The sequence below is a fragment of the Hemicordylus capensis genome, chromosome 2, assembly GCF_027244095.1.
Source record: "Hemicordylus capensis ecotype Gifberg chromosome 2, rHemCap1.1.pri, whole genome shotgun sequence".
NCBI lineage: Eukaryota > Metazoa > Chordata > Lepidosauria > Squamata > Cordylidae > Hemicordylus > Hemicordylus capensis.
In genome coordinates, this window is record NC_069658.1 from 340,070,526 (window position 1) to 340,092,637 (window position 22,112).

The following is a 22,112-nucleotide window of genomic DNA, read 5'->3' on the forward strand; positions in this document are numbered from 1 at the left end:
AATCAAAGTCACATTGAAGAGTTTCAGGCAGGAAATATTTTGACTGTATGTGTCAAATGTTGGAACAGCAATAAGGTTATATCTTCTATTGCCAGAGACCATATGCACTATTTCCATAAATAAGCAATGAAAATGTTGAAGACGTTGAAATCATGCTGTGTAGCCACCAGATTAGAATTAAGCAACAGTAGGTACAAGGCACTGCCCAGAAGGCATATCATTTCTCATACAGATAAATTGGGAGTGGAGAAGGAACCAATGTTAACTTATTAAGAAATAACCTCCATAAAACCATTTAACCAAAGGACAGCCTCATAATTCTAAAACATTCATGTAATGTTGATTTATAAGGGGAATTTTAAACACCCAGAACCTGAATTCTGAATGTTTGTTGGAGTTTAGAATTTTCCAAAATGTTGTTTCAGCAGTAACTGAGTTCTGCAGAATTTGGAAGACCATGACCCCGTGATTGCCCAATCAGAACTTGAGGAGGTACACTGTACCTTTAAACTCCCTGATACAGTAGAAAATGAATGAGGCAGCCATGACTTCTCTCACTTTTTCTCTTTAGTCCTGTTTCCAACCCCATCTGTTGAAACCAGCAGCATGCTAGACGTACCGCATAGCAGATATGGGAAAGGGACAGAACTGAGGGAAGAAGGGATGGGAGAAGTTTTGGTTGCCCCATCTGGTGCTGTATCAGGGAATTTAAAGGTACAGTGCACATCAGTCTGTTGCAACCTGGCAACTGTTCATGGCCTATAGAGGCAAATACATTTCATACCTTTTAAGGCATACAGATTAGGAGAGGCTATAATGATGTACAGTGAGATGATAATACAACATCACTTTTGCCTATTGAAACACAAGGAGGTCCTGATCAACCTTTACTTGTCTTGCAGGCCCTGCAGTGAATGTCAGCTGCAACATTTTCATCAACAGCTTTGGATCTATTGCAGAAACTACTATGGTGAGTTAAATAAAATATTTTGCATACTCTATCCAGGCCATGAGACAGGCATGCTAAACATAGTCTTTGGTTTTCATGTGCTAGACAAGATAATTGATTCTCTGCTCCCAGATACTTACTACACAGCAGTTAGTAACAAGTTCATTCTGTTTCTGTGGACAGTATGGGTCATAGTATTCTGATGAAAACAGAAGCACTCCACTCAGCAACAGGAGGTTGAACTGACTACCTTGCTAGTTCAAAAAACATGCTACCAGCAGTTCTCAGATCCATGTTTAAGAGCCATTGGATTATGGTAATATCCCAGCAATCTACATCACCAACCATGCGAAAACCAAAAACTCAGATTTCAAAGAATGCTACAATGTCGGATATGTTCAAAATGGTGCAAGTATATGTATGGTTTTGCACTGATTGTGTACCAGTCAGTAATCATTTCATGTTGTTTGCACCATATCCTGTGTTGGTTGTGCATACCAGTCACATGCTGATAAACAACTGCATCATGATATCAGCATGGCGGAGGGGCACAACAGCTCACGTGATCATTATCTTAGCAACTGCATGGATTTGCTAGCAGTGTCTGCATTGTGTCTCGCATCTCCAGATGTCAAGATTCCAAAGTCTTTTGGAATCTTGACATCTCATTTCTTGTTTATTTCTTATTTATTTATTCGATTTATATACCGCCCTTCCACAAATGGCTCAGGGTGGTTTACATTCAAACAAATTAAACAATTTTTCAATTAAAACAATTTTAACAATTAAAATCAAAACTAAATTAAGCAATTAAAATCATTAACATTAAAATAATTTAAAACCAACATTAAAAATTTAAAACCATAAATCTAATTAAAGGCCTGGGGGAATAAATGTGTCTTCAGTGCCTTTTTAAAAGGCAGACATGGGGAGACTCTTATTTCAACAGAGAATGCATTCCAAAGTCCAGGGGCAGCAACAGAGAAGGCCCATTCCCAAATGAGTTGGCGGCAACTGCAGACGAACCTCTCCAGATTATCTTGGTGGGGCTCATGGTAAAGAAGATGTTCTCTTAAATACCCAGGGCCTAAGCTGTTTAGGGCTTTATAGGTAATAACTAGCACCTTGTATTTTGCCCAGAAACGTATCGGCAGCCAGCATAGTTCTTTCAAGACAGGAGTAATATGGTCTCTCCAAGTTGCCCCAAAGACCAACCTGGCTGGTGCATTCTGGATCAACTGTAGTTTCCAGTCTACATACAAAGGCAGCCCCACATAAAGCGCATTGCAGTAATCCAGCCTAGAGGTTACCAGCATATGTCCCACTGTTTTGACGTCGTTCATCTCAAGAAACGGACACAGCTGGCATATCAGCCAAAGCTGATAAAAAGTACCTCTGGTCACCGCCTCAACCTGGGACACCAGGGAGACGTTCGGATCCAGAAGCAACCCCAGACTGCATATCTGTTCCTTCCAGGGGAGCGTGATCCCATCCAGAACTGGCAGATCAAAATCATCTCCCGAGTTCCAACCTCACACAATAAGTACCTCCATCTTATCTGGATTCAGCCTCAGTTTGTTATCTCTCATCCAACCCATCACCAACTCCAGGCAGGCATTAGGGAGTTTATGCCTTCTCCCAGTGATGTTGACATGGAGAAATAGATTTGGGTGTCATCAGCATATCGATAACACCCTACACCAAATCTGCTGATGATCTCTCCCAGCAGTTTCATGTAGATCTTAAACAACATCGGAGACAATACGGAGCCCTAAGGTATACCATAGGAAAGTTCAGATTTGGAAAAACAACAGTCTCCAAGGGACACCATCTGGAATCTGCCCATTAGGCAGGAGCAGAACCACTGCAAAGCAGTGTCTCCCACCCCCAATCCCCTCAGACGTTTCTGAAGGATTCTATGGTCAATAGTATCGAAAGCCGCCAAGAGATCCAAAAGGACCAACAGAGTCACACTCCCTCTGTAAATTCCCAATTGGAGATCATCCATCAGGCCGACCAAGGCAGTCTCCACCCCACAGCCCACCTGAAAACCAGTTTGAAATGGGTCTAGATAATCTTATCATGTCAGAAAGGAGTGTGTAGCTAAAGCCGGAATATCTCATGATTTCTAGTATCTCATGATAGTAGAAACTGCTTCTGTTCTTGAAAGATATTTTTCCACTTTAATATTAGTATTTAATGGAGATTCTCATTTTTCATTTGGAAATTGTGGATGTCATTTTTTCACATGATAATTTTTTCACATGATAATTAGAGATCCAAAAGGACCAACAGAGTCACACTCCCTCTGTAAATTCCCAATTGGAGATCATCCATCAGGCCGACCAAGGCAGTCTCCACCCCACAGCCCACCTGAAAACCAGTTTGAAATGGGTCTAGATAATCTTATCATGTCAGAAAGGAGTGTGTAGCTAAAGCCGGAATATCTCATGATTTCTAGTATCTCATGATAGTAGAAACTGCTTCTGTTCTTGAAAGATATTTTTCCACTTTAATATTAGTATTTAATGGAGATTCTCATTTTTCATTTGGAAATTGTGGATGTCATTTTTTCACATGATAATTTCAACATGCTGAAATCCTAAACCATTTTCTTCAAAACTGAAATGAAATTTCATTTCCATGTCATTTTGGAGTTTTGTCTGGAAAGCTGAAACTTTGAACACAGCTTTTGGTTTTGTGATCCAAGCAGCAGAGCCTGATTATTGCTACACTTGTGTTTTGGGATCACTTTAAGAATGCTGCTCCTCTTGGGGTGAAATTTACATAGTTATTACAATTTTAGCTTTTATCTACAAAGATCATTAAAATGCCAATATTGGGACTTTTAGTTCACACAGAAGACATTAATGTTGACATTTAAAGACACTAGAGGCAGTCTTCACAGCTCACAAATCAGTAGCTATCATTATGTCACCATGCAAAGATCTGAGTTCACAAACACAGTTTGGGCCACAATTCTAAGGAGAATAACAGGAAGGACTATTAAAGTCATCAGTAAAGGGAAGATATTATCAGGAGATTAGATGAGCAGTTCCGGGAAGCAGGTCCATATTTATTAAAAATTAGTGAGAGTTAAAGGGGAAATAAGAGAGGAAGGTGGCTGCCAGTGAAACCCACTCAGTGGAATTCACAAAATAAGAGATGGAGCAAAGTGGGCGGGGTGGGGGTGGGGAGAGAGAGAGCAGGCTACTAGGGAAAACAGAGACAGGAGAATAATTCATTTTCAAAAGGACTATAAAAAGCAAACAAAGATAAAAGCATAGGCTGACATGATGAGGAGAATTACTCAAAACGGAACCATTGAAATTAAAAGGACAAATTAGGCAATGCCTAAATTCCGTGGAATTATGTCAATCAGATTCTTTCAATGGGATTATTTGTTGTAAACCACCCAGGGATGTAAGTTTTGGGCAGTATAAAAATATGTTAAATAATAAAATGAAATAAAATAATAAATAAATAAATACTGCTTTGTATTCAGTGGGAATACATTATGCCCTTGGCCAGTATATTTTGCATAAACACACATTTGCAGCTACATACATCTAGGGTCTTTTGGGCCACTCTGTAGATATTTTTGTTTGTTTGTTTGTTTGTTTGTTTGTTTGTTTGTTTCGATATTTATACCGCCCTTCCGAAATGGCTCAGGGCAGTTTACAATTAAAAACAGAAACCATCAAAACCAATAACAATTAAAACAGAAATATAAATATGAATACCAATTAAAACACATCTTTAAAACAATTAAACTATCAGAACAATTAAAACCCTGAAAACCAGGTTAGCATTAAAACAATTAAAACTAATTAAAAACCCTGAAAGGCCAGGCCAAACAGATGGGTTTTAAGGGCTCTCTTGAAGGTCAGTAAGGAATTAAGATTATGAATTTCTGCTGGGAGTGCATTCCACAGCCTGGGAGCAGCTACAGAGGAGGCCCGCCTCTGAGTCGCCACCAAACGAACCGGTGGTAACTGGAGACGGACCTCCTCAGATGACCTTAACGTGCAGTGGGGATCATGTAAAAGAAGGAGCTCTCTAAGATATCTCGGACCCAAGCCGTTCAGGGCTTTAAAAGTAATAACCAGCACTTTGTATTTTTGATTTTAGTAACTTTTGATTTTAATATTTTAATTAATTAATATTTTAATTTTAACTTTTGATATTTGATTTTAGTAACTTTTTGGTCAGTTTCCAGTAACAATCAAAGTGGCAGTCATCATCTGCTACAGCCAGTGGGCGGCATCCAGACTCTTCCCTCACTTTAGAATGTTCAGTGCACACACCTATTGTTGCTAATTACTCCATTCCCTCTGCTGCCTTGATGTATGTCCCAAGGGTCCCCGCCAGCCCTCAGGGACATTTGAGGACATCATGAGTAGCAGAGGGACGGGGGGTCAGCAAAATTTATTTTGTGTGCACAGAATGTTCTAACATGAGGGCCGAGTTAGTCTGGATATTGCCTAATGATAGCAGACCCTTAACTCAGTTCTCGGGTATGATAGTCACGAGCAAAACAGTTTTTAAGGATGCTTCTCAATGCTTGCCCATTACAACACTTCTTTTAACAATAGTTTGGAAAATGCACCACACTGTATGTTGAAGCTGTGAAGAAACTTATATCAATGAAGGCAGGACTGTCGTCTTATTAACTTTTGGTTTCCGGGCTATTTGTGTTAGGGTTTTATTGGTTACAAGTGGTGAAGCAGTTTGCTAGCTAGAATCACTGGGTGCTACTACAGGGCAATCCAGGAGAAGCGGAATTCCCAGTCATATTGAAAACCATGGGGAGGTAGCCGTGGAGAATGAGCCTTATTGTAGCCCAAGTGAAAAGGGCATTTTTAGAAGTGAAATTAAGAACAGCTTTTAGTTTCACTTGAATTCCAGTGGGAATTGCTGTTATACTGTATAGTGGTTCCCGTGGGAATAATACAGTAGTTCCCATACTCCCTTTTTGGTGCTGGCCTGTCATGGTTTTCAAATGTTTTTGTTCTGGCAAGCATTTTAAATCTTGTGGTTAAGAAGATTTAAGCTCTCTCCTCGCCTCTTGGTAGTTTCATTTTATAGGCTGTTTTAATAATAGTTAAGCTGATATTTTAATGGTGTTATTAGCTACTTTGGGGGCCTCAAAAAGTGAAAAAATGGGATGCAGTATATATTTATTTCACTATTTTTTTAAAAAAAAAATTAACAATGGGTCCAGCTGGAAGAAAGATTCACTTTTAATGCTGAGTACACTTTTTTGGTCACATGTTAATGGGCAAACTCTTTCTGAAGTGTAAAACTTCAGTTTTACACCTGTAAAACACCATCATTAAAATACAGTGCTAAGGCATCTCCTGCAATAGTTGTAAGTGGACCGGCAACTCCTGCGATGAAAAATTTCTACGTTCAGAGATCACTATTGTCTAACACACTTTGGCTATTGCAACTCTTCATCAGGGATGATTCTTAAAAGAGGATCTGTGTACAGTGCACTAATTATCCAGGGTCAGCAACAACAACACTAATGCCTTAAAATTTGACATACCATAAATATGAATAATACAACATAAGTCAGTGGTGGCCCAAGAAGACCTCTTTGCATCTGATGCAGGACGCCAAACACCACCACCACCATTTTCCCCCCAAGCAGCAGCAGCAGCAATGAATTGGCTTACATATCCTGCAGCATAACCTGGGCATTGCAGAACCTCCCACACCACTGTGAGACTCTAACAAAAGCAGCAATGGTGCTGTGCAAGAGGGCAATACTGCTACTACTGATCTCTTACACAGTCACATGTCATGCCTGACTTCCATTATTCCCAATTGTACAAGAGATCAGTAGTAGCAGTATTGCCCTCTTGCACAGCACCCTCACTGCTTGTGTCAGAGCCCTGCAGTGGCACAGACAGTTCTGCAGTGCCCATATTATGCTGCAGGACATGCCAGCCAGTACCTGCAGTACTCTAATGCCTTTTCCTCATTTCCTCTTGTCCCCTCTTCTAATTATCAGCCCAGCAGCAAGGAAGGTGGTAGTGGTGGCAAAGAGGAGGTCAGGAGGCAAAGACCTGCTCAGATGGCAGTGGGAGCCCTGCTGACACTCAAATGATTCATCACCATGTGAATGACCACACTTCACTCTCACCTCATGGAAGGATCCCTCCTGAAATAACTCATGTGCTAACCTATGTATGCTAAGACCACAGTTCAGCTTGAGAATAACATTAATAAAATTGAATCCTATTACTTTAGAAACCAATACTGTCAGGAGGACCAAAATTATAATACTTTCTATCAAATAAAAGTCTTGACACATCATTAATAATAAATTATAACTTTCCAAAATTATTCAAAAACTCCCAACAGCTGAACTCTTCTCTTTATCCATTCATGTAGGAAAGTGTGTATATGCCTATCCCTGAATACACAAGTTATAATGTATGCTTACTTAGAGATAGACTTGCACAAACCTGTTTTCACATGGACTAATAAGAATGGGAGAAGAATTCAGCTTTTGCGAATTTTTCAATAATTTTGGGAAGCTATAATGTATGTCTTCCCAGACTATATTGGGTAGCAGTGATGTAAGAAGATGCTGAAAGGCATCATCTCATACTGCACAGGAGGAGGTAATGGTCAGCCCCTCCTGTATTCTACCAAAGACAACCACATAACTCTGTGAGTGCCAGGAGTCAAAATATTATTATTTATTTATTTATTATTTATTCAATTTCTATACCGCCCTTCCAAAAATGGCTCAGGGCGGTTTACACAGATAAATAACAAATAAATAAGATGGATCCCTGTCCCCAAATGGCTCACAAACTAAAAGAAACATAAAATAGACACCAGCAACAGTCACTGGAAGTACAGTGCTGGGGGTTGATAGGGCCAGTTACTCTCCCCCTGCTAAATAAAGAGAATCACCACATTAAATGGTGCCTCTTTGCCAAGTTAGCAGGGGAAATAGACTTGACAGCACACTTTTTACCTTTATAATGTATGGTGCATGAGATGTGTGGGCAATAGTTCTGGCTGCTCCCTGAAAGCACCCTTGACAAGGAATTAAACTCCTCAAAATGCATGAGCAGTAAATTATTTTATCTGTACCTTGACACCTCCTTTCCTCTCCCCCCCCACCCCGCCCTAAACTACATTGTGTCTTTCCATATAAAGCTGCATTATACCAAATCAGGCCATTTAATAAAATGTAAATAGATAAATAAATAAATAATAAACCAATATTGTTCTAACTAATTATTGCCACCCTGAGCCACCTAATGGTGCAGCGGGGAAGTAACTTGCCTAGGGAGCAAGAGGTTGCTGGTTCAAATCCCCGCTGGTATGTTTCCCAGACTATGGGGAACACCTATATCGGGCAGCAGCAATATAGGAAGATGCTGAAAGACATCTTCTCATACTGCACAGGAAGAAGCAACGGTAAACCACTCCTGTATCCTACCAAAGACAATCACAGGGCTCCATGGTCGCCAAGAATCAACACCAACAAAACAGCACAACTTTACTTACTTACACAGTCTTGCAGCAGCTTCCTGGGATTTAAGCCAGGGATCTTTTTCGACCCCTTCCTTGATATGCCAGAGACTGAATCTGTGACTTTCTCTATGCAAACCATGGAGAAACACTGAGCAATGACCTTTCCCCTTTCCTTCTTCCCTCATTCATCAAAATATAAATGGACATCAAACTGGGCATGCCTGGACATGCATGTTATATCCAGTTTAGCGTTGGAAACAAGAGTTAAAAATGAGAGGGCGGTGGAATGTTTGTGTGGAGGGTGCCGGGTTTTGAGCAGAATGGGTAATTATGGGTGAGAGTCAGGGCATAGGGGCACACAGCGAGTGCAGCACACCAGGAATATGCCCTGTTGCCCTGTGGGCCAGTCCAAGCCTGTTTAAATTAAAGATCAATAGCTGACATTTGGAACCAGCCTCATTTTGTAGTGGGGTGTGTGTGAGTAAAGATAGACAGACAGACAGACAGACAGACAGACAGATAGATAGATAGATAGATAGATAGATAGATAGATAGATAGATAGATAAGCTATTTAAGGTTAGATCAATGTAACTATAGAACAACTGCAGCAGCTATAGAGATTAATATAAAGGGCAGAAGAAAAGAATGGTTAGGAGTCATCCACACATGAACTTTGCAATCAGATAATGGGCTGTTTGGATAAATGGGTATTAATAGGCAACTAGGTCCCTGCTGTGAACCACAAATCTCCATGATAAAGTGAACTTACAAAACAAAGAACAATCAGGCCTGCCCTTGAGTCATAAATAAAGAGGACAGAACTAGATGTTATAACAAAACACAGGGTTCCCAACTGTGTCTTTCCCTTGTGTTAATACAAAGGCAATGGAAACTCTCAGTGGAAACGTTCAGGCAAAAAGCTAGCAGGCAAGAGAGGGTGCTTAATCTTTTCCCCACTCACCATGTTTAAGTTTGTTTTTTTTTTCCCCTCAGACAGGCTCCAAAACATGAAGTAAGTTGACTGAGGGGGAAGTGACCTGGTTTAAGGCATGTTCAGGAGAAAATCAGCAGGTGCCAGGAGGAGCAGGACTATCAGGAACATAGGAATCTGCCATATACAGAGTCAGACCATTGGTCCACCTAGCTCAGTACTGTCTTCACAGACTGGCACCGGCTTCTCCAAGGTTGCAGGCAGGAATCTCTCTCAGCCCTATCTTGGAGATGCCAGGGAGGGAATTTGGAACCTAGATGCTCCTCTCAGAGTGGCTCCATCCCCTGAGGGGAAAATCTTACAGCGCTCATACTTCTAGTCTCCCTTTCATGTGCAACCAGGGTGGACCCTGCTTAGCTAAGGGGACAAGTCATGCTTGCTACCACAAGACCAGCTCTCCTCTATTGGAGGTTTTCCATTGGAAGTCCACCACGTCAGTCCAGTTCACACTTGTATTCACAGAATATCTGAAAACACAAATTTGCCAGGATAATGTTTACTACTGCCTCAGGTTGATAAAGTTTCTGTACATCTCAAGACAGAATGGATTCAAGGTGATCTCCTAAGCTAGCACATGGTTGCAAGCTCATATAACATCATGGTACACTTGTCAGTGATCTGTGATTGGCTGCAGCTCCCTGTGGAGTATACACTCAGTAGCAACCCAGGCTTGCCATTGCACATGTTGTGAGGTGCCTTTAAACACACTTATCTATAAGAAAGTGTCCCACTACTGTGAACCACAAATCTCCATGATAAAGTGAACTTACAAAACAAAGAACGCCTGGAGGAGTATCCTCTGGAGGAGAGGATAAGGGTGCATCACCCAAGAAAGGGGTCCCTGCTAAGGGAGTGTTTCCTTCTTCTTCAGATGGATGTCCTCCTTCCCTGAGACTTCATTCTCCAAGATAGCAGAACTGCTGTCAGCCTGGGAGTGGGATGCTTCTATCATATCCCTATCACATCCACATACCTCCCTGAGCTTCTCCAGGTCAGCCACCTTGGCTTTTAGGGAACAACCTTGTTCCCTGAGAGCCAGGAGCTCTTGGCACTGAGCGCACACTGCTCCTCAGGCAGATAGTCATACATGCAACACTGTGGGCAATACACTGGGAGGAACCCCCTCGCTCCTGGCATTCTACTTTCACGACTGGTTTGATTGGCTATTAAGAATATATAGGGTTTGTTCACTTGAAGCTATGTACTGGATGCAGTTGTCAGCTAACTTGAGGTTTTAAGCTTTGTCCTCCAAGAAAATTACAGAAATCGGGCAGTACTCACCTTATTCTTGCACTGGATGTCTTCTCTGCAATTAAGAGGGACCACTTGTGTGCCTCCCCATAGAGTTCCCCACCAATCTCCCTCTAAACTCCTGCAAAACCCCTTCAATATCTTATTGCAGACTCCTGTTCACAAAGCTCCTATGGTCTGAGCCTAGTATTCAAGATCAGCAGGTAAACCGACTCCCCTCAGGAATATGACCCCTTCCACAAGCTGAGTCACTCACCTGGAATGAATCCCCCACGCAGGCTAACTCTTCTGTCAAACACACAAAAACTTCCAGCCAGCCAGAAATCAAACCCTAGAAAATTACTAGCTTCTTCTGTTTTCTTGGTGATTGATTGATTGACTGATTGATATTTCCTTGCTGTGTTTCCTTGCTTGATATCTTCTTTAGGAGAAAAATACAAGCTTGTTGCCTCCTCTTTCTTCAAGATCAGCAGACAAACTGATCTGGAGATCCCTCTCCTGGTCTCTCATCAACAACTCAGACCCTAACAGTGTATAAGTGAAGTTGGGGTTATTTTGCCTCAGTGTACATCACAATTACACTGAACTGCATTTGCCATTTTGTTGCATAAACATCTGGCTTAGGGTCATAAAGCCTTCAGGAACAGTAGAAAGGTCTTTTGCAGTGACAGGAGAAAAGCTTAATTCACTTTCCCACTCTCAGTCTCCGCATGCTTTGCTACACAACCCGCAGCCCTTCTCCCGCTGACCTTTGCAAACTCTCAACCTTTCTCCTTCTGACCTACTTCTGCATATCATCTTGACCAATTATTGCTGCCATTTAAATAATTCAAATTGGCCACACAAGGAAATTAGTACTAGGAAAAGAAGATAGCTTAGTTGCACTAAAAATGGTGGATTTGTACAAGAGCACCATTGTCCTCTATTGCTCTTTTGTAACAGTTTCTATTAAAACAAATGAGGCATGTCACTGTTGTGCAACTGCGAGCATGCCAGGACATATTTTGCACTATCCTAACATCCTCCTGCAAGTGCTCCATTGCTCTGGATGTCAGCCACTGTGTCCAATTCCGGACACCACACTTTAACAAAAACATAGACAAATTGCCACAGGTTCAGATAAAGACAACAAAAGTGGTCAGGCATATGGAAAACAAGCCTCAGGAGTGGTTGGAGAAACTGGATGTGTTTCACTTGGAGAAGAGAAGACTGAGGGTAGCCATAATAGCAATCTTGAGGTACCTGAAGGGCTGTCACATACTTGTTCTCAGTTGCCCCTGAAGGCAGGACTAAATCTAATGGGCTTAAGTTACAGAAGGGAAGATTTTGATTGAACATTAGGTGGGGGATTCTTAATGGGAAGAGTAATCTGACAATAGAAGCGATTCCTGGTAGGTCAGGAGATGCACTCCCTTGCTGAAGGTCCTCAAGTAGGAGCTGGGCAGCCATCCCACCTGGGATGTTCTGGCTCTGGATTTCCTGTATTAAGTATGGGTCTGGACTAAAAGGCCCACAAGGCCTCCTCCAATGCTTTGAGAGGAGAGCTGGTCTTGTGGTGGCTAGCATGAATTGTCCACCCTGGTTTGCATATGAATGGGAGACTACAGGTGAGCACTGTGAGATAGGGAACACACAGGGAAGAGCATCTGCATGCTTGCATGCAGAAGGTTTCAAGTTCCCTCCCTGGCATCTCCAAGACTCCTGCATGCAACCTTGGAAAAGCCACTGCTGGTCTATGTAGACAATACTGAGCTAGATGGATCAATGGTCTAAGTCGGTAGAAGGCAGCTTCCTATGTTCCCATGACTCTATTATTCTAAACTAAATTAATTGTCTAAATTAATTAGATACTGTTTTAATTGTTTGATGGTTTTTAATAGTTTTAACGTTGTTTTCAATTTTAAATTGTTGTAATGTTTTAACCTTTTTTTTGTGATTTGTTGTAAACCACCCAGAGACTGTTTTGTTGTAAACCACACAGAGATTGTTTTGTTGTAAACCACCCAGAGACTTGCATTTTGGGTGGTATACAAATATGTTAAATAAATAATAATAATAATAAATAAAGCAAACAACAAAATCCTTGATTTTTCCAGCTAGTCTTGCATCATTGCATCAGGTAAGGCAATATTTTAGCAGCTCCTAATGGAATTGCTCCCTACATAGATTTTTATTTCATGTCTTACATGCAACAGGCACAGGAACAGGGTTGACCTGCCAGCCATCGGCTGGTTTGCAGCTGAATAAGCAAAAGGCTCTTTTGCTTTCTGTCTGTTAGGCCAATTACATTGATTTTCACTGACTGTAGCCGTCACTGATTTTCACAAACAGAAAAAGGAGGAAATCAATGCATTTGATTTGCTCAGGTAGCTGCTGTCTGTAGAGGGTTAAGCCTCTTTTCTTCTTCAAATCCTTCTGTTTTCTTTGCCCGTGTCATTCTTTCCTGACTTCAGACTTGCGTGACTGGTTAGTTGTACATAAGGCCAATCCCATTATTAGCTGTCCTCAGCTATTCAAGAGTTTGCTGGAGATATCTTACCTTAGGGAGAAAGAAATGGGTAATTAACCAGAACATGTGAAGGTGACTTCTTGGAACCCCGCCCTCCTTGCAAAGAGCAGGGGATAAAATTTTATTCATGCTTCAAAGAGGTAGACTTTCAAGTTCAAATGGAGGTGAGGAACCAGCAGGAAGAAAGTACGTGACACCAGTAGCACTATGAAAAAGCTTGTGATGAAATGTGGACTTTTTAAGGCAGACAAATCCTGAATTTCTATACACAGGCTGTGTGCCAAAAGGATCACCAGGCGCGTAACTACGATCGGGCAAGGGGAGACAGTTGTCTGGGGGCCCCCGAGCTTGGGGGCCCCCCCCAGAGACATGTCACGTGTCTCCCGCACCCAGCACCGGCCCCAGCGTCCTTGAATGAGTGTATTTTCAAAATGAAGCCATCTTGGCTCCTCCAGCACCCCAATGGCCAGACGGACCTGCCCCGCCCCCGCCTGCGCTTCCGCGCGGGGTGCACAACTCACTCGAGATCTGAGCCTGAGCCGGTGCTGGCACTGCAAGTCCTCCTGGCCACCTGCCGTGCTGCTGCTGTGATTGATGTCGTCACGTCAGGTGGTCAACTCAAGCCGCGCTGCTGCTGCATGCACTGCATACACGAGGCTGGCAGGAGCATCAACTCATCTGCTGTGCTGTACTTCAAGCTGCTGCCTGTGTCTGCGTGCGTGTGCCCTGCCCATGATCCCAGCTTGTTGCTAGCTGCTGAAAGGTAGTCAGTCAGTTAAAATTTCACCATGTGTGTGCTGAGTGAGTCCAAGCTGCGGGAGGGTGCGGTGGGGAAACCCACTCTATTCCGCCCTCCCCCCATGGTGGGGGTGTTGAAAACACTCTTGTTGTTCTGGATTTGTGTGGTTTTGTTGTTGTTTTTCTTTTTTAAAAAAAAGTTTTGTTTATACCCCAGGAGGACGTGGTGGTGGGAGGGAGGGAGGGGGTTGAGGAAACAGTTGGGGCATGACGAGCTGGCTTATGCGGGGGTGGCAGGGGGCGGCGGGTGACCTGATTCCTCCCTCCCTCCATTTGCTAATAAAATTGCCATCTCTAACCATTCAATTCCGCCCCACCCCCAGCCCCTTTGCCCTCTCTGCCTTGTAATGCGCATAGACCTGGAGGGGCAAAGGAAGAAGCTCTTTGATAGGGGACTCTGAACATAGAATCGGGCGGGTGGTGTGGTGCACTCAACTCAAGGAAGCCCAGCGCGGCAGCCTTCCCTTTGCTGATGAGCGGAGCAGGCACGCGCACCGAGTTGGAGAGTTGCTTAAAACTAACTCTCCTCCCCACCCCTATGCAGTTTTCTGGTCAGCCATCTCCTCCCACCGTCTGTGTGTGTGCTGAGCTGATGCTGCTTGATTTTTCACTTTGGTTTCTCTCTGGATCCTTCCTCCTGAGGGAATAAGGAACAAGTCCTGGCCTCACCAAAGAGGAGTGGGGTTGGGGGTGGGGTGGAGCAAAGAGGGAGAGACTTTTTCTTGTCTGAGAAGATGATGATGTTCCTGCAGTTTCCTCAGGAAAGGGAGTCAAGTTTCTTATTTTGAAAATATTTTGAGAAACTGAAGTGGTATCTGACTGGTGCTTTAGCAGGCTGACGCTTCCCCCTGCCCTGCCTGCCCCCCCGAGGATTTTATTTTAATTTTTAAAAATGTATATACAATGAAAGAAAGAAGTTGAAAGAGAACAGCCTCGTGCTGATGTCAGGACGTAGGGCTGGCTCATAAGAGGATGTGTAGAGTTTGGCTGAGCTTAGGCAGCCCTCTACCTTCGGTTTCTAACTTCCAGCGTGCTGCTGAGATGGGCTGCAAGCTGGTGGCGGTTGGGGGCCCATTTACATATCTTGTCTCTGGGCCCAAGCCAACCTTGTTACGCCCCTGAGGATCACTATTAAGACATTGGCAAATTGGGTTTCAACATTTTGCCTCCCAGTAATAATGCCTTACATATTAATTGAAATCCACTCTGTACACCCTTTGTGCTGCCTGAAAATAATGACTTTGAATCAGATGCTTGTGCCTGGTACAAGAGAGAGATGGTTGGCCCTTGACTCTTACATTTGGGATGGACTCTTAAGTGAAAGATCTTTTCTAGTTTCTTCTTCTTCTCTTCCTGCTGCTCTGTCTACTCTTCTTCATCTGTGGAGTACTCCAGCATTGGCCATATGGTTCGTTTACACACAGTGTGGAGCTAGAAAAATCTCTTGTTTCAAACAAAGACAGCATCCAAAAAAGCTGCCCATTCCCCCTGGGAGGAGTATACTGAGGCCATAAGTGAAAACTGTAGACAACCAAACCAATATGAGTACCTGGGTGAGACTGCAAAGAATTAGACAACCCAATTTCTAGTCAATATCAACAATATGAATAGATTGGGTTTGCAGCACTTAAACTTTCTTGCTCTGGTGCATATTATGCAGTGCCATCTTAAACATGTTTTACTCATAAGTAAGCCCCACTCAGGCCACCTTAAGTGGTGCAGTGGGGAATTGCTTGACTAACAAGCAGAAGGGTGCCGGTTCGAATCCCCACTGGTACTATGTCGGGCAGCAGCGATATAGGAAGATGCTTAAAGGCATCATCTCATACTGCATGGGAGGAGGCAATGGTAAACCCCTCCTCTATTCTAACAAAGAGAACCATAGGACTCTGTGGGCACCAGGAGTTGAAATCAATTTGACAGCAGACTTTACCTGACCTTAAGCCCCACTCAATTCATCTTCGAGTGTTTAGGTTGCAGCCACAGTTGAGAATCTTATATTTTTGTTCTCTGGATTTATTTAGCATGGGGGCACCAGTGGCTAACTTCATAACATGTCTATAAACAGTGGAAGTGTATAATCTGTGATTGTGCTGGACATAGAAATTAGCATACTGAGGATTTATTTATTTATTTATTTATTTATTTATTTATTTATTTATTTAATCTAGCCTGTACAGTTATGATCACAGGTTCAGAAGTATATTAACATCTGAAGGCACAGGAGGAGGAGATGAACAGGACTCCTAGTAGCCAGGAGTAGTGGGTTGGGCACATCCTTTATTGCACTTTCTCTAACTAGCAAAAGAAGAATTAATTATGTAAAATTATTCACTATATGCAAAATGACTGAGCATGCCTAACTTAATTGGTTTGAAGTGAGAGCTTTGTAGCACAATATATCTATAGATATAGATTCACACACACACACACACACACACACACACACACACCCCTCTGAGCAAAAAAAAAAAGGCATTATTTCATGTATTTTTTTTAAAAAAATCTGCTCTTCCTTTTAGCCCAGAGGACTCTAAAAGCAGCTATACAAACAAATCATTTAAAATCAACAATAAACTTGCAATTGGTTACATCCAGACTGGTACTTCTGCTAATGGAAGAAGTTCTGCTTTCATAAGGTAAAGAAAGGCAATTTTTGTTGATTCCCCCTTTCTTCCTGCTCCCTGCACCCCCCCCTCAAAAAAGCTGCTCCTAAGGGTTCCCAACCCTCAGGGAGATATTTGGAGGAGGGCACGAGGGGGTGCAGATGGAAGGAGGTTGGCAAAAATTGCACTCACACGCACACACACACACACCTACCTTGCTCAAGCAAACATTCCTCCATCTGCAAAACTTCCTTCCATTTCGTCTGGATGCTACCCAATAATCAAAGTCCACCTAGAAACACAGCTGAACTGAAATCAGTCCCCGCAGCAGCAGCAGCAGCAGCAGCAGCAGCGCATTTGGACAGCAAATCCACATTTAAAATTGCTGAACCAACTTTCTGAAAAGTAGGAGAGAACCAGCCAAGAGAAGCTCATTGAGGGTACAAATTCCACAACAAAGGTACAACTAGTTTCATTTATTCATATGCTACATTTCCATGATGGACCATGCTCAACTAACATCAGACAATAATAAATGAGGAGACCCTTCTCAACATGTCTCTTCTTTCTGGAACAAGAGAAGTACAAGGACAAGGGCCTTCTTCTCAGCAGAACTTAGAGCTATCATTAAGATACTCTGGTCCCAGGCCTAGAAACTAACTGAGACCCAGAACAACTCCTTGAGAATAATGTTCTGTGGATAGTTCCACCGCTCAGTTTAGGTGCTATATTCTGCACAAGTTACAGTTTCTGAAACTCTTCAAAGGGAAGCTCATGTAAGGCATGTTACATGGATGCTGGACTAGATGGCCCTTGTATGCTCTTCTTATATTCTTAGGAATATAAGAAGAGCCTACTGAATCAGGGCAAGGACCATCTAGTCCAGCATCCTGTTTCCCACAGTAGTCCACCAGATTCCTCTGGGAAACCCACAAGCAGGAGATGAGGGAATAACACCCCTCTCCTGCAGTTGCTCCCCTGCAACTGGTATTCAGAGACATAATGGGTGCTTGCACCCAATCAGAAGCGGGTGGTTTGGGGCTTGGAAGGGTCTTACCCCATCCTGGACAGATGAGGAGAGCCTACATTGGGCTCTGCAACCCCTACTCCCAGACAAGCACTACAGCAGCAAACTTAGAACTGTGAAGGCCTCTAAGAACCAGAAGAACCTTCCCACAATGCACTGCAGAGCCAGGAGAAGGGGAAAACCTCATTATATCACAGCTGCCCTCTGGCCTTGAGGGGACAGGAGATAGGGCAAGTCCCATTCAAGCCATTTCAATCAAATGACCATAGAGAGGGCTATGCAGAGTGGCATATTCACAGAACACAGCCCTTCCAGTCACAGTGCTCTCTAAAAAAACATGGTGGCTGGCTACCAGGACCTCAAAGTGGAGCAGAAAGCACACACACAATTTAACAAACCGGGGTCCCTGCTGTGCTGTAACCAGTAACCTGTGCACTAATCAAGCGACAATATCAGGATTACCCAGTTTGGGACAGCCTGAGCTTAGGGCATTTGCCCTGGTTCACATGTGCATGCAAACCTGGGTTTTCTGCCCCCAACCCTGGTTTTGGTGATTATGTGAACTGGCTTATTGCTTCTGAAGCTGGACGTAGCATACAACCATACTGGCTACTATTGATAGATCTGTCCTGTATGAATTTGTATAATTCCCTTTTAAAGCCATCTAAGTGTGTGGCCATTACCACATCACATGATGGTGAATTCCACAGATCAATGGTCTGAAATCCAGTTTAGAATTTAAATGCCAGGCATCCATCATGGTGGTCAAGGCCCTGATAGCAGCTCAATGGTAGGCATATCCATTCCATGCCATAAATATGTGCTGCAAAATCTGTCATGTGCTCATCATCAGACTGACATTTTGTTCCATGTTTTCTTTTAATGCACACCTTCCAAAATCGGTCTTGGGCAGCCCCTTCTGTTCAGCTGATTCAAGGCCACTTTGTGTTTCAATACTTCTGGAGCTGAGGTTAAACATCTCAAAATAGCCAGTAATTCTGAGCACCATTGACTTGCATTAAGGAAAAAGAATCAGCTGCTTCTGTCTGGGTTTATATATTCGTTACCAATGAGCACACATATAATGGCTTCTGCACACACACACCTTTGCTTTATTATCAGCTTCTGACTCATTGCTCCAGGTCATCCCAAGTAAGAAAAGCACTGAATGAAACCATAAATCTTAATCTTAACAATTAATTTGGTCAAGGGCAGTGAAATTGGTTTACAACCTGCCACTCATCAAGCACATTGAAAATGCAGATGAAGGAATGGGACTCGGAGCTTTTATCTCCTCTTTTGTTTATCAAGAGCCCCCCCCCCTTCTTCTTCATGTGAAGCCATGGGGAAGGTGACAGATGGCAGAGCATAGCCATTGGTCAGACAAAGAAAACCAAAGCTGCCACCTATTGTCCAGGAAAAAAAGACCCAAGTATATCCACGGTCTGGCTTGGCCTGGCCTGGAGATACTCAGGAGAGTTGTAAGACATAAGTTAATGAAGCAAATGTCATTCCCCATAGTACTGGTGAGACAAGTTTCAATTAAATTACAGGGCAGGCCCATAAAATACGTAGCACTGTCTGGTTTTGCAGCTGAATAGAAGACCTAATGAACTAGAGGGCTCTCTAACAGCAACCTCAGTGTTTCATTTCTCTCTCACACACAACACACATACTTCCATCTCGTCTTCTTAAAACCCATTTAAAAGGGTAAAAAATATTTCATAATATGATGTGGAAAGTTAATAGACAAGTTGGCCTAGGCCAGAATTGGAGCATTTGTAAACCCACAAGAAGTTACTGATGGACATGTTGCATCGTGGAATGCAGGCAGTTCTTAACCATCCGAGTCCTGGCTAGCATGTCAAAAAATCCCACAGTGTTGCCCAAGTGTGCTCTTACATTATACTTAAACTTCTTCTGCACTTCCACAATGCTTCTTACATTAGTTCCAATGTAAGTACAATTGTGCAAGTTTAAGTATTATTCTGGAAAAATCAGTGATGGTGTTGTGGTTAGAATGTTAGACTAGTTCTGGGGAGACCTGCGTTCAAATCCCCATTCAGCCATTAAACTCACTGGGTGACTCTGGGCCAGTCACTTATTTCTCAGCCTAACCTATCTCATGTACAACACTCTGGACTTATTGGAGGAAGAGCGGGATATAAAAATAAACTTAAATAAAATAAATAATAAATAAAATGTACCCAGTTTCAATGGCTTAAGTTCAGATGTAAGATTAATTATCCTAGGCGAATGTTGGTTTGTCATTGTGCCAACCCAAGAATGCAAAATGCATACCATTGGGATCATGGGGTTTCCATTAGCAGACATTGTTTTAATTATGTGAACCCTCCCAAAGAAAGGGGTTAGGAAAAAAATGATACCTGTGGGTTGTTATTATTATTATTATTATTATTATTAACATTTTATATCCCGCTCTTCCTCCAAGGAGCCCAGAGCGGTGTACTACATACTTTAGTTTCTCCTCACAAAAACCCTATGCAGTAGGTTAGGCTGAGAGAGAAGTGACTGGCCAAGAGTCACCCAGCTAGTATCATGGCTGAATGGGGATTTGAACTTGGGTCTCCCCAGTGCTAGTCCAGCACTCTAACCACTACACCACGCTGGCTCAGTTCAGAGTGCATGAACATTCTTGGTTTGTTTTTAATTGCAGTCAGAAGTAGAATTCTTCTGAGGGGTACACAGACAAGGGAAGGGGGAGGTGCATGCTCCTGAGGCTCAGGGTTGTCTCACAGAACCAAGATTTAATCACAGTTTCGTGTCACACTTGAACTGGCCATGTTTGTGCAAGTGATTGTTTTAGGCGTGGCTCCTGACTGGGAGGAGGTAGCAAGAGACTCAGAAAGAGAGTCACAGGCAGTGCCCTGTGAGAGGAGGGGTCATGATCAGAATGATCCAATCAGACTCAAGTCAGAGAAGTGGCAAAATGATCCTACTCCATATTGCAGCAGAGACTGACTGAAAAGCAGGCCAAGCCAAAGCAATGGATCATTCTGAGAAATAGCAAGCAGCAGCTTTCTCTATGAGAGGTATGTTGGACTTGCAGGAACCTTAAATGATTTAGGCCAGGTTCATACTTAGCATGGAACCAGCAGTTTGGCCAAGCTGCTGCAGCCCCAGACATGTACAAGAACCCAACAATGAGTCTTGGGTACAATATGCCAAGGTTGGGTGTGACGTATGAATCCACCAATCTCTGCATATTCTATCCTACTTGCAACACAGAATCGGTGTGCAATTCATCTGTAAGTACTTTGTACACTTAAAAGGATGTGGAAATGCTTATTAAGAAGCATGAGGAATACTTCTCTTCCAAGCACTATTTTGCATCCTCTACAGTTTATCACATACATAAAAAGGTATCTCATTATTGTATCTCATTTCAGAAGAGGGTAATGGTTTGCCTGTTCCTGAGCCTGGAGAATTTTTTTCCTCTCTAGTAAGTGGCGCAGCGGGGAAATGCTTGACTAACAAGCAGAAGGTTGCCAGTTCAAACCCCTGCTGCTACTCTATTGAGCAGAAGCGATATAGGAAGATGCTGAAAGGCATCCTCTCATTCTGTGTGGAAGGAGGCAATGGTAAAGCCCTCCTGTATTCTACCAAAGAAAACCACAGGGCTCTGTGGGTGCCAGGAGTCGACACCGACTTGACAGCACACTTTACCTTAGGATGCACCACTACAATACGGGTCAGTTGTAGTTGTAGTATGGTCTGAACATTGCTGCATGGAGCAGGTATTGTGGACAACAGCTGTTTGCCCTGTGATACACCCCTTGGCTACTGCCTACAGAGCTAAAAATAAAACAAGCTCCCTAAGAAATAGCACTAGCAGGCAAAATCAAAGAGTAAGGGCCTGATCCTGGTGGTAGTGAAGACCTTGCATTTGCTTGTGCTTATTTGGCCCTCAGCTGCTTTTCCATTCCATTGCACTGCAATAGCTAGGCACTTTCAACATCTCCTTTTGGGCACCCAATAACTTTCCCTTCTCTCTTCAATGCAGGATTACAGAGTGAACATTTTCTTGCGGCAGCAGTGGAATGACCCCCGGCTGGCATACAACGAGTACCCAGATGATTCCCTGGATTTGGACCCATCTATGTTGGACTCCATCTGGAAGCCAGATTTGTTCTTTGCTAATGAGAAAGGGGCCCATTTTCATGAGATCACCACAGATAATAAACTCCTGCGCATCTCCAGAAATGGCAATGTCCTGTACAGCATCAGGTAAGGGAGGACAGACAGAATTTAAGGAGAGGAAAAGGCAGGGCAGTAAGAATTCATTTACCCAGACCTCCAGTGTGTATGTCCTGGACATGATAAGATGTGGAAACAAGCCTGCGGCTCCCCTGTCTCACCAATACACATAGGATTGGTTGTGTGGATCAAGGCCTATGCGTAGACATTCATATGTGAATATCTCTCTCACATGATTAGTCTGTCACAAGAAAAGTGA

At 42.9% G+C, this 22,112-nt stretch overlaps 1 protein-coding gene across 3 annotated transcripts in view; it reads left to right on the forward strand.

Moving 5' to 3' along the window:
* Nucleotides 1-22,112, forward strand: part of GLRA1 (glycine receptor alpha 1) — a 128,078-nt gene that overhangs the window by 78,283 nt on the left and 27,683 nt on the right. For all 3 annotated transcript variants that reach the window (XM_053289127.1, XM_053289128.1, XM_053289129.1), the window contains 2 exons: nucleotides 903-970; nucleotides 21,660-21,883. In XM_053289127.1, coding sequence (XP_053145102.1) covers nucleotides 903-970; nucleotides 21,660-21,883 — 292 coding nt within the window. The remainder of the gene's footprint in view (nucleotides 1-902; nucleotides 971-21,659; nucleotides 21,884-22,112) is intronic.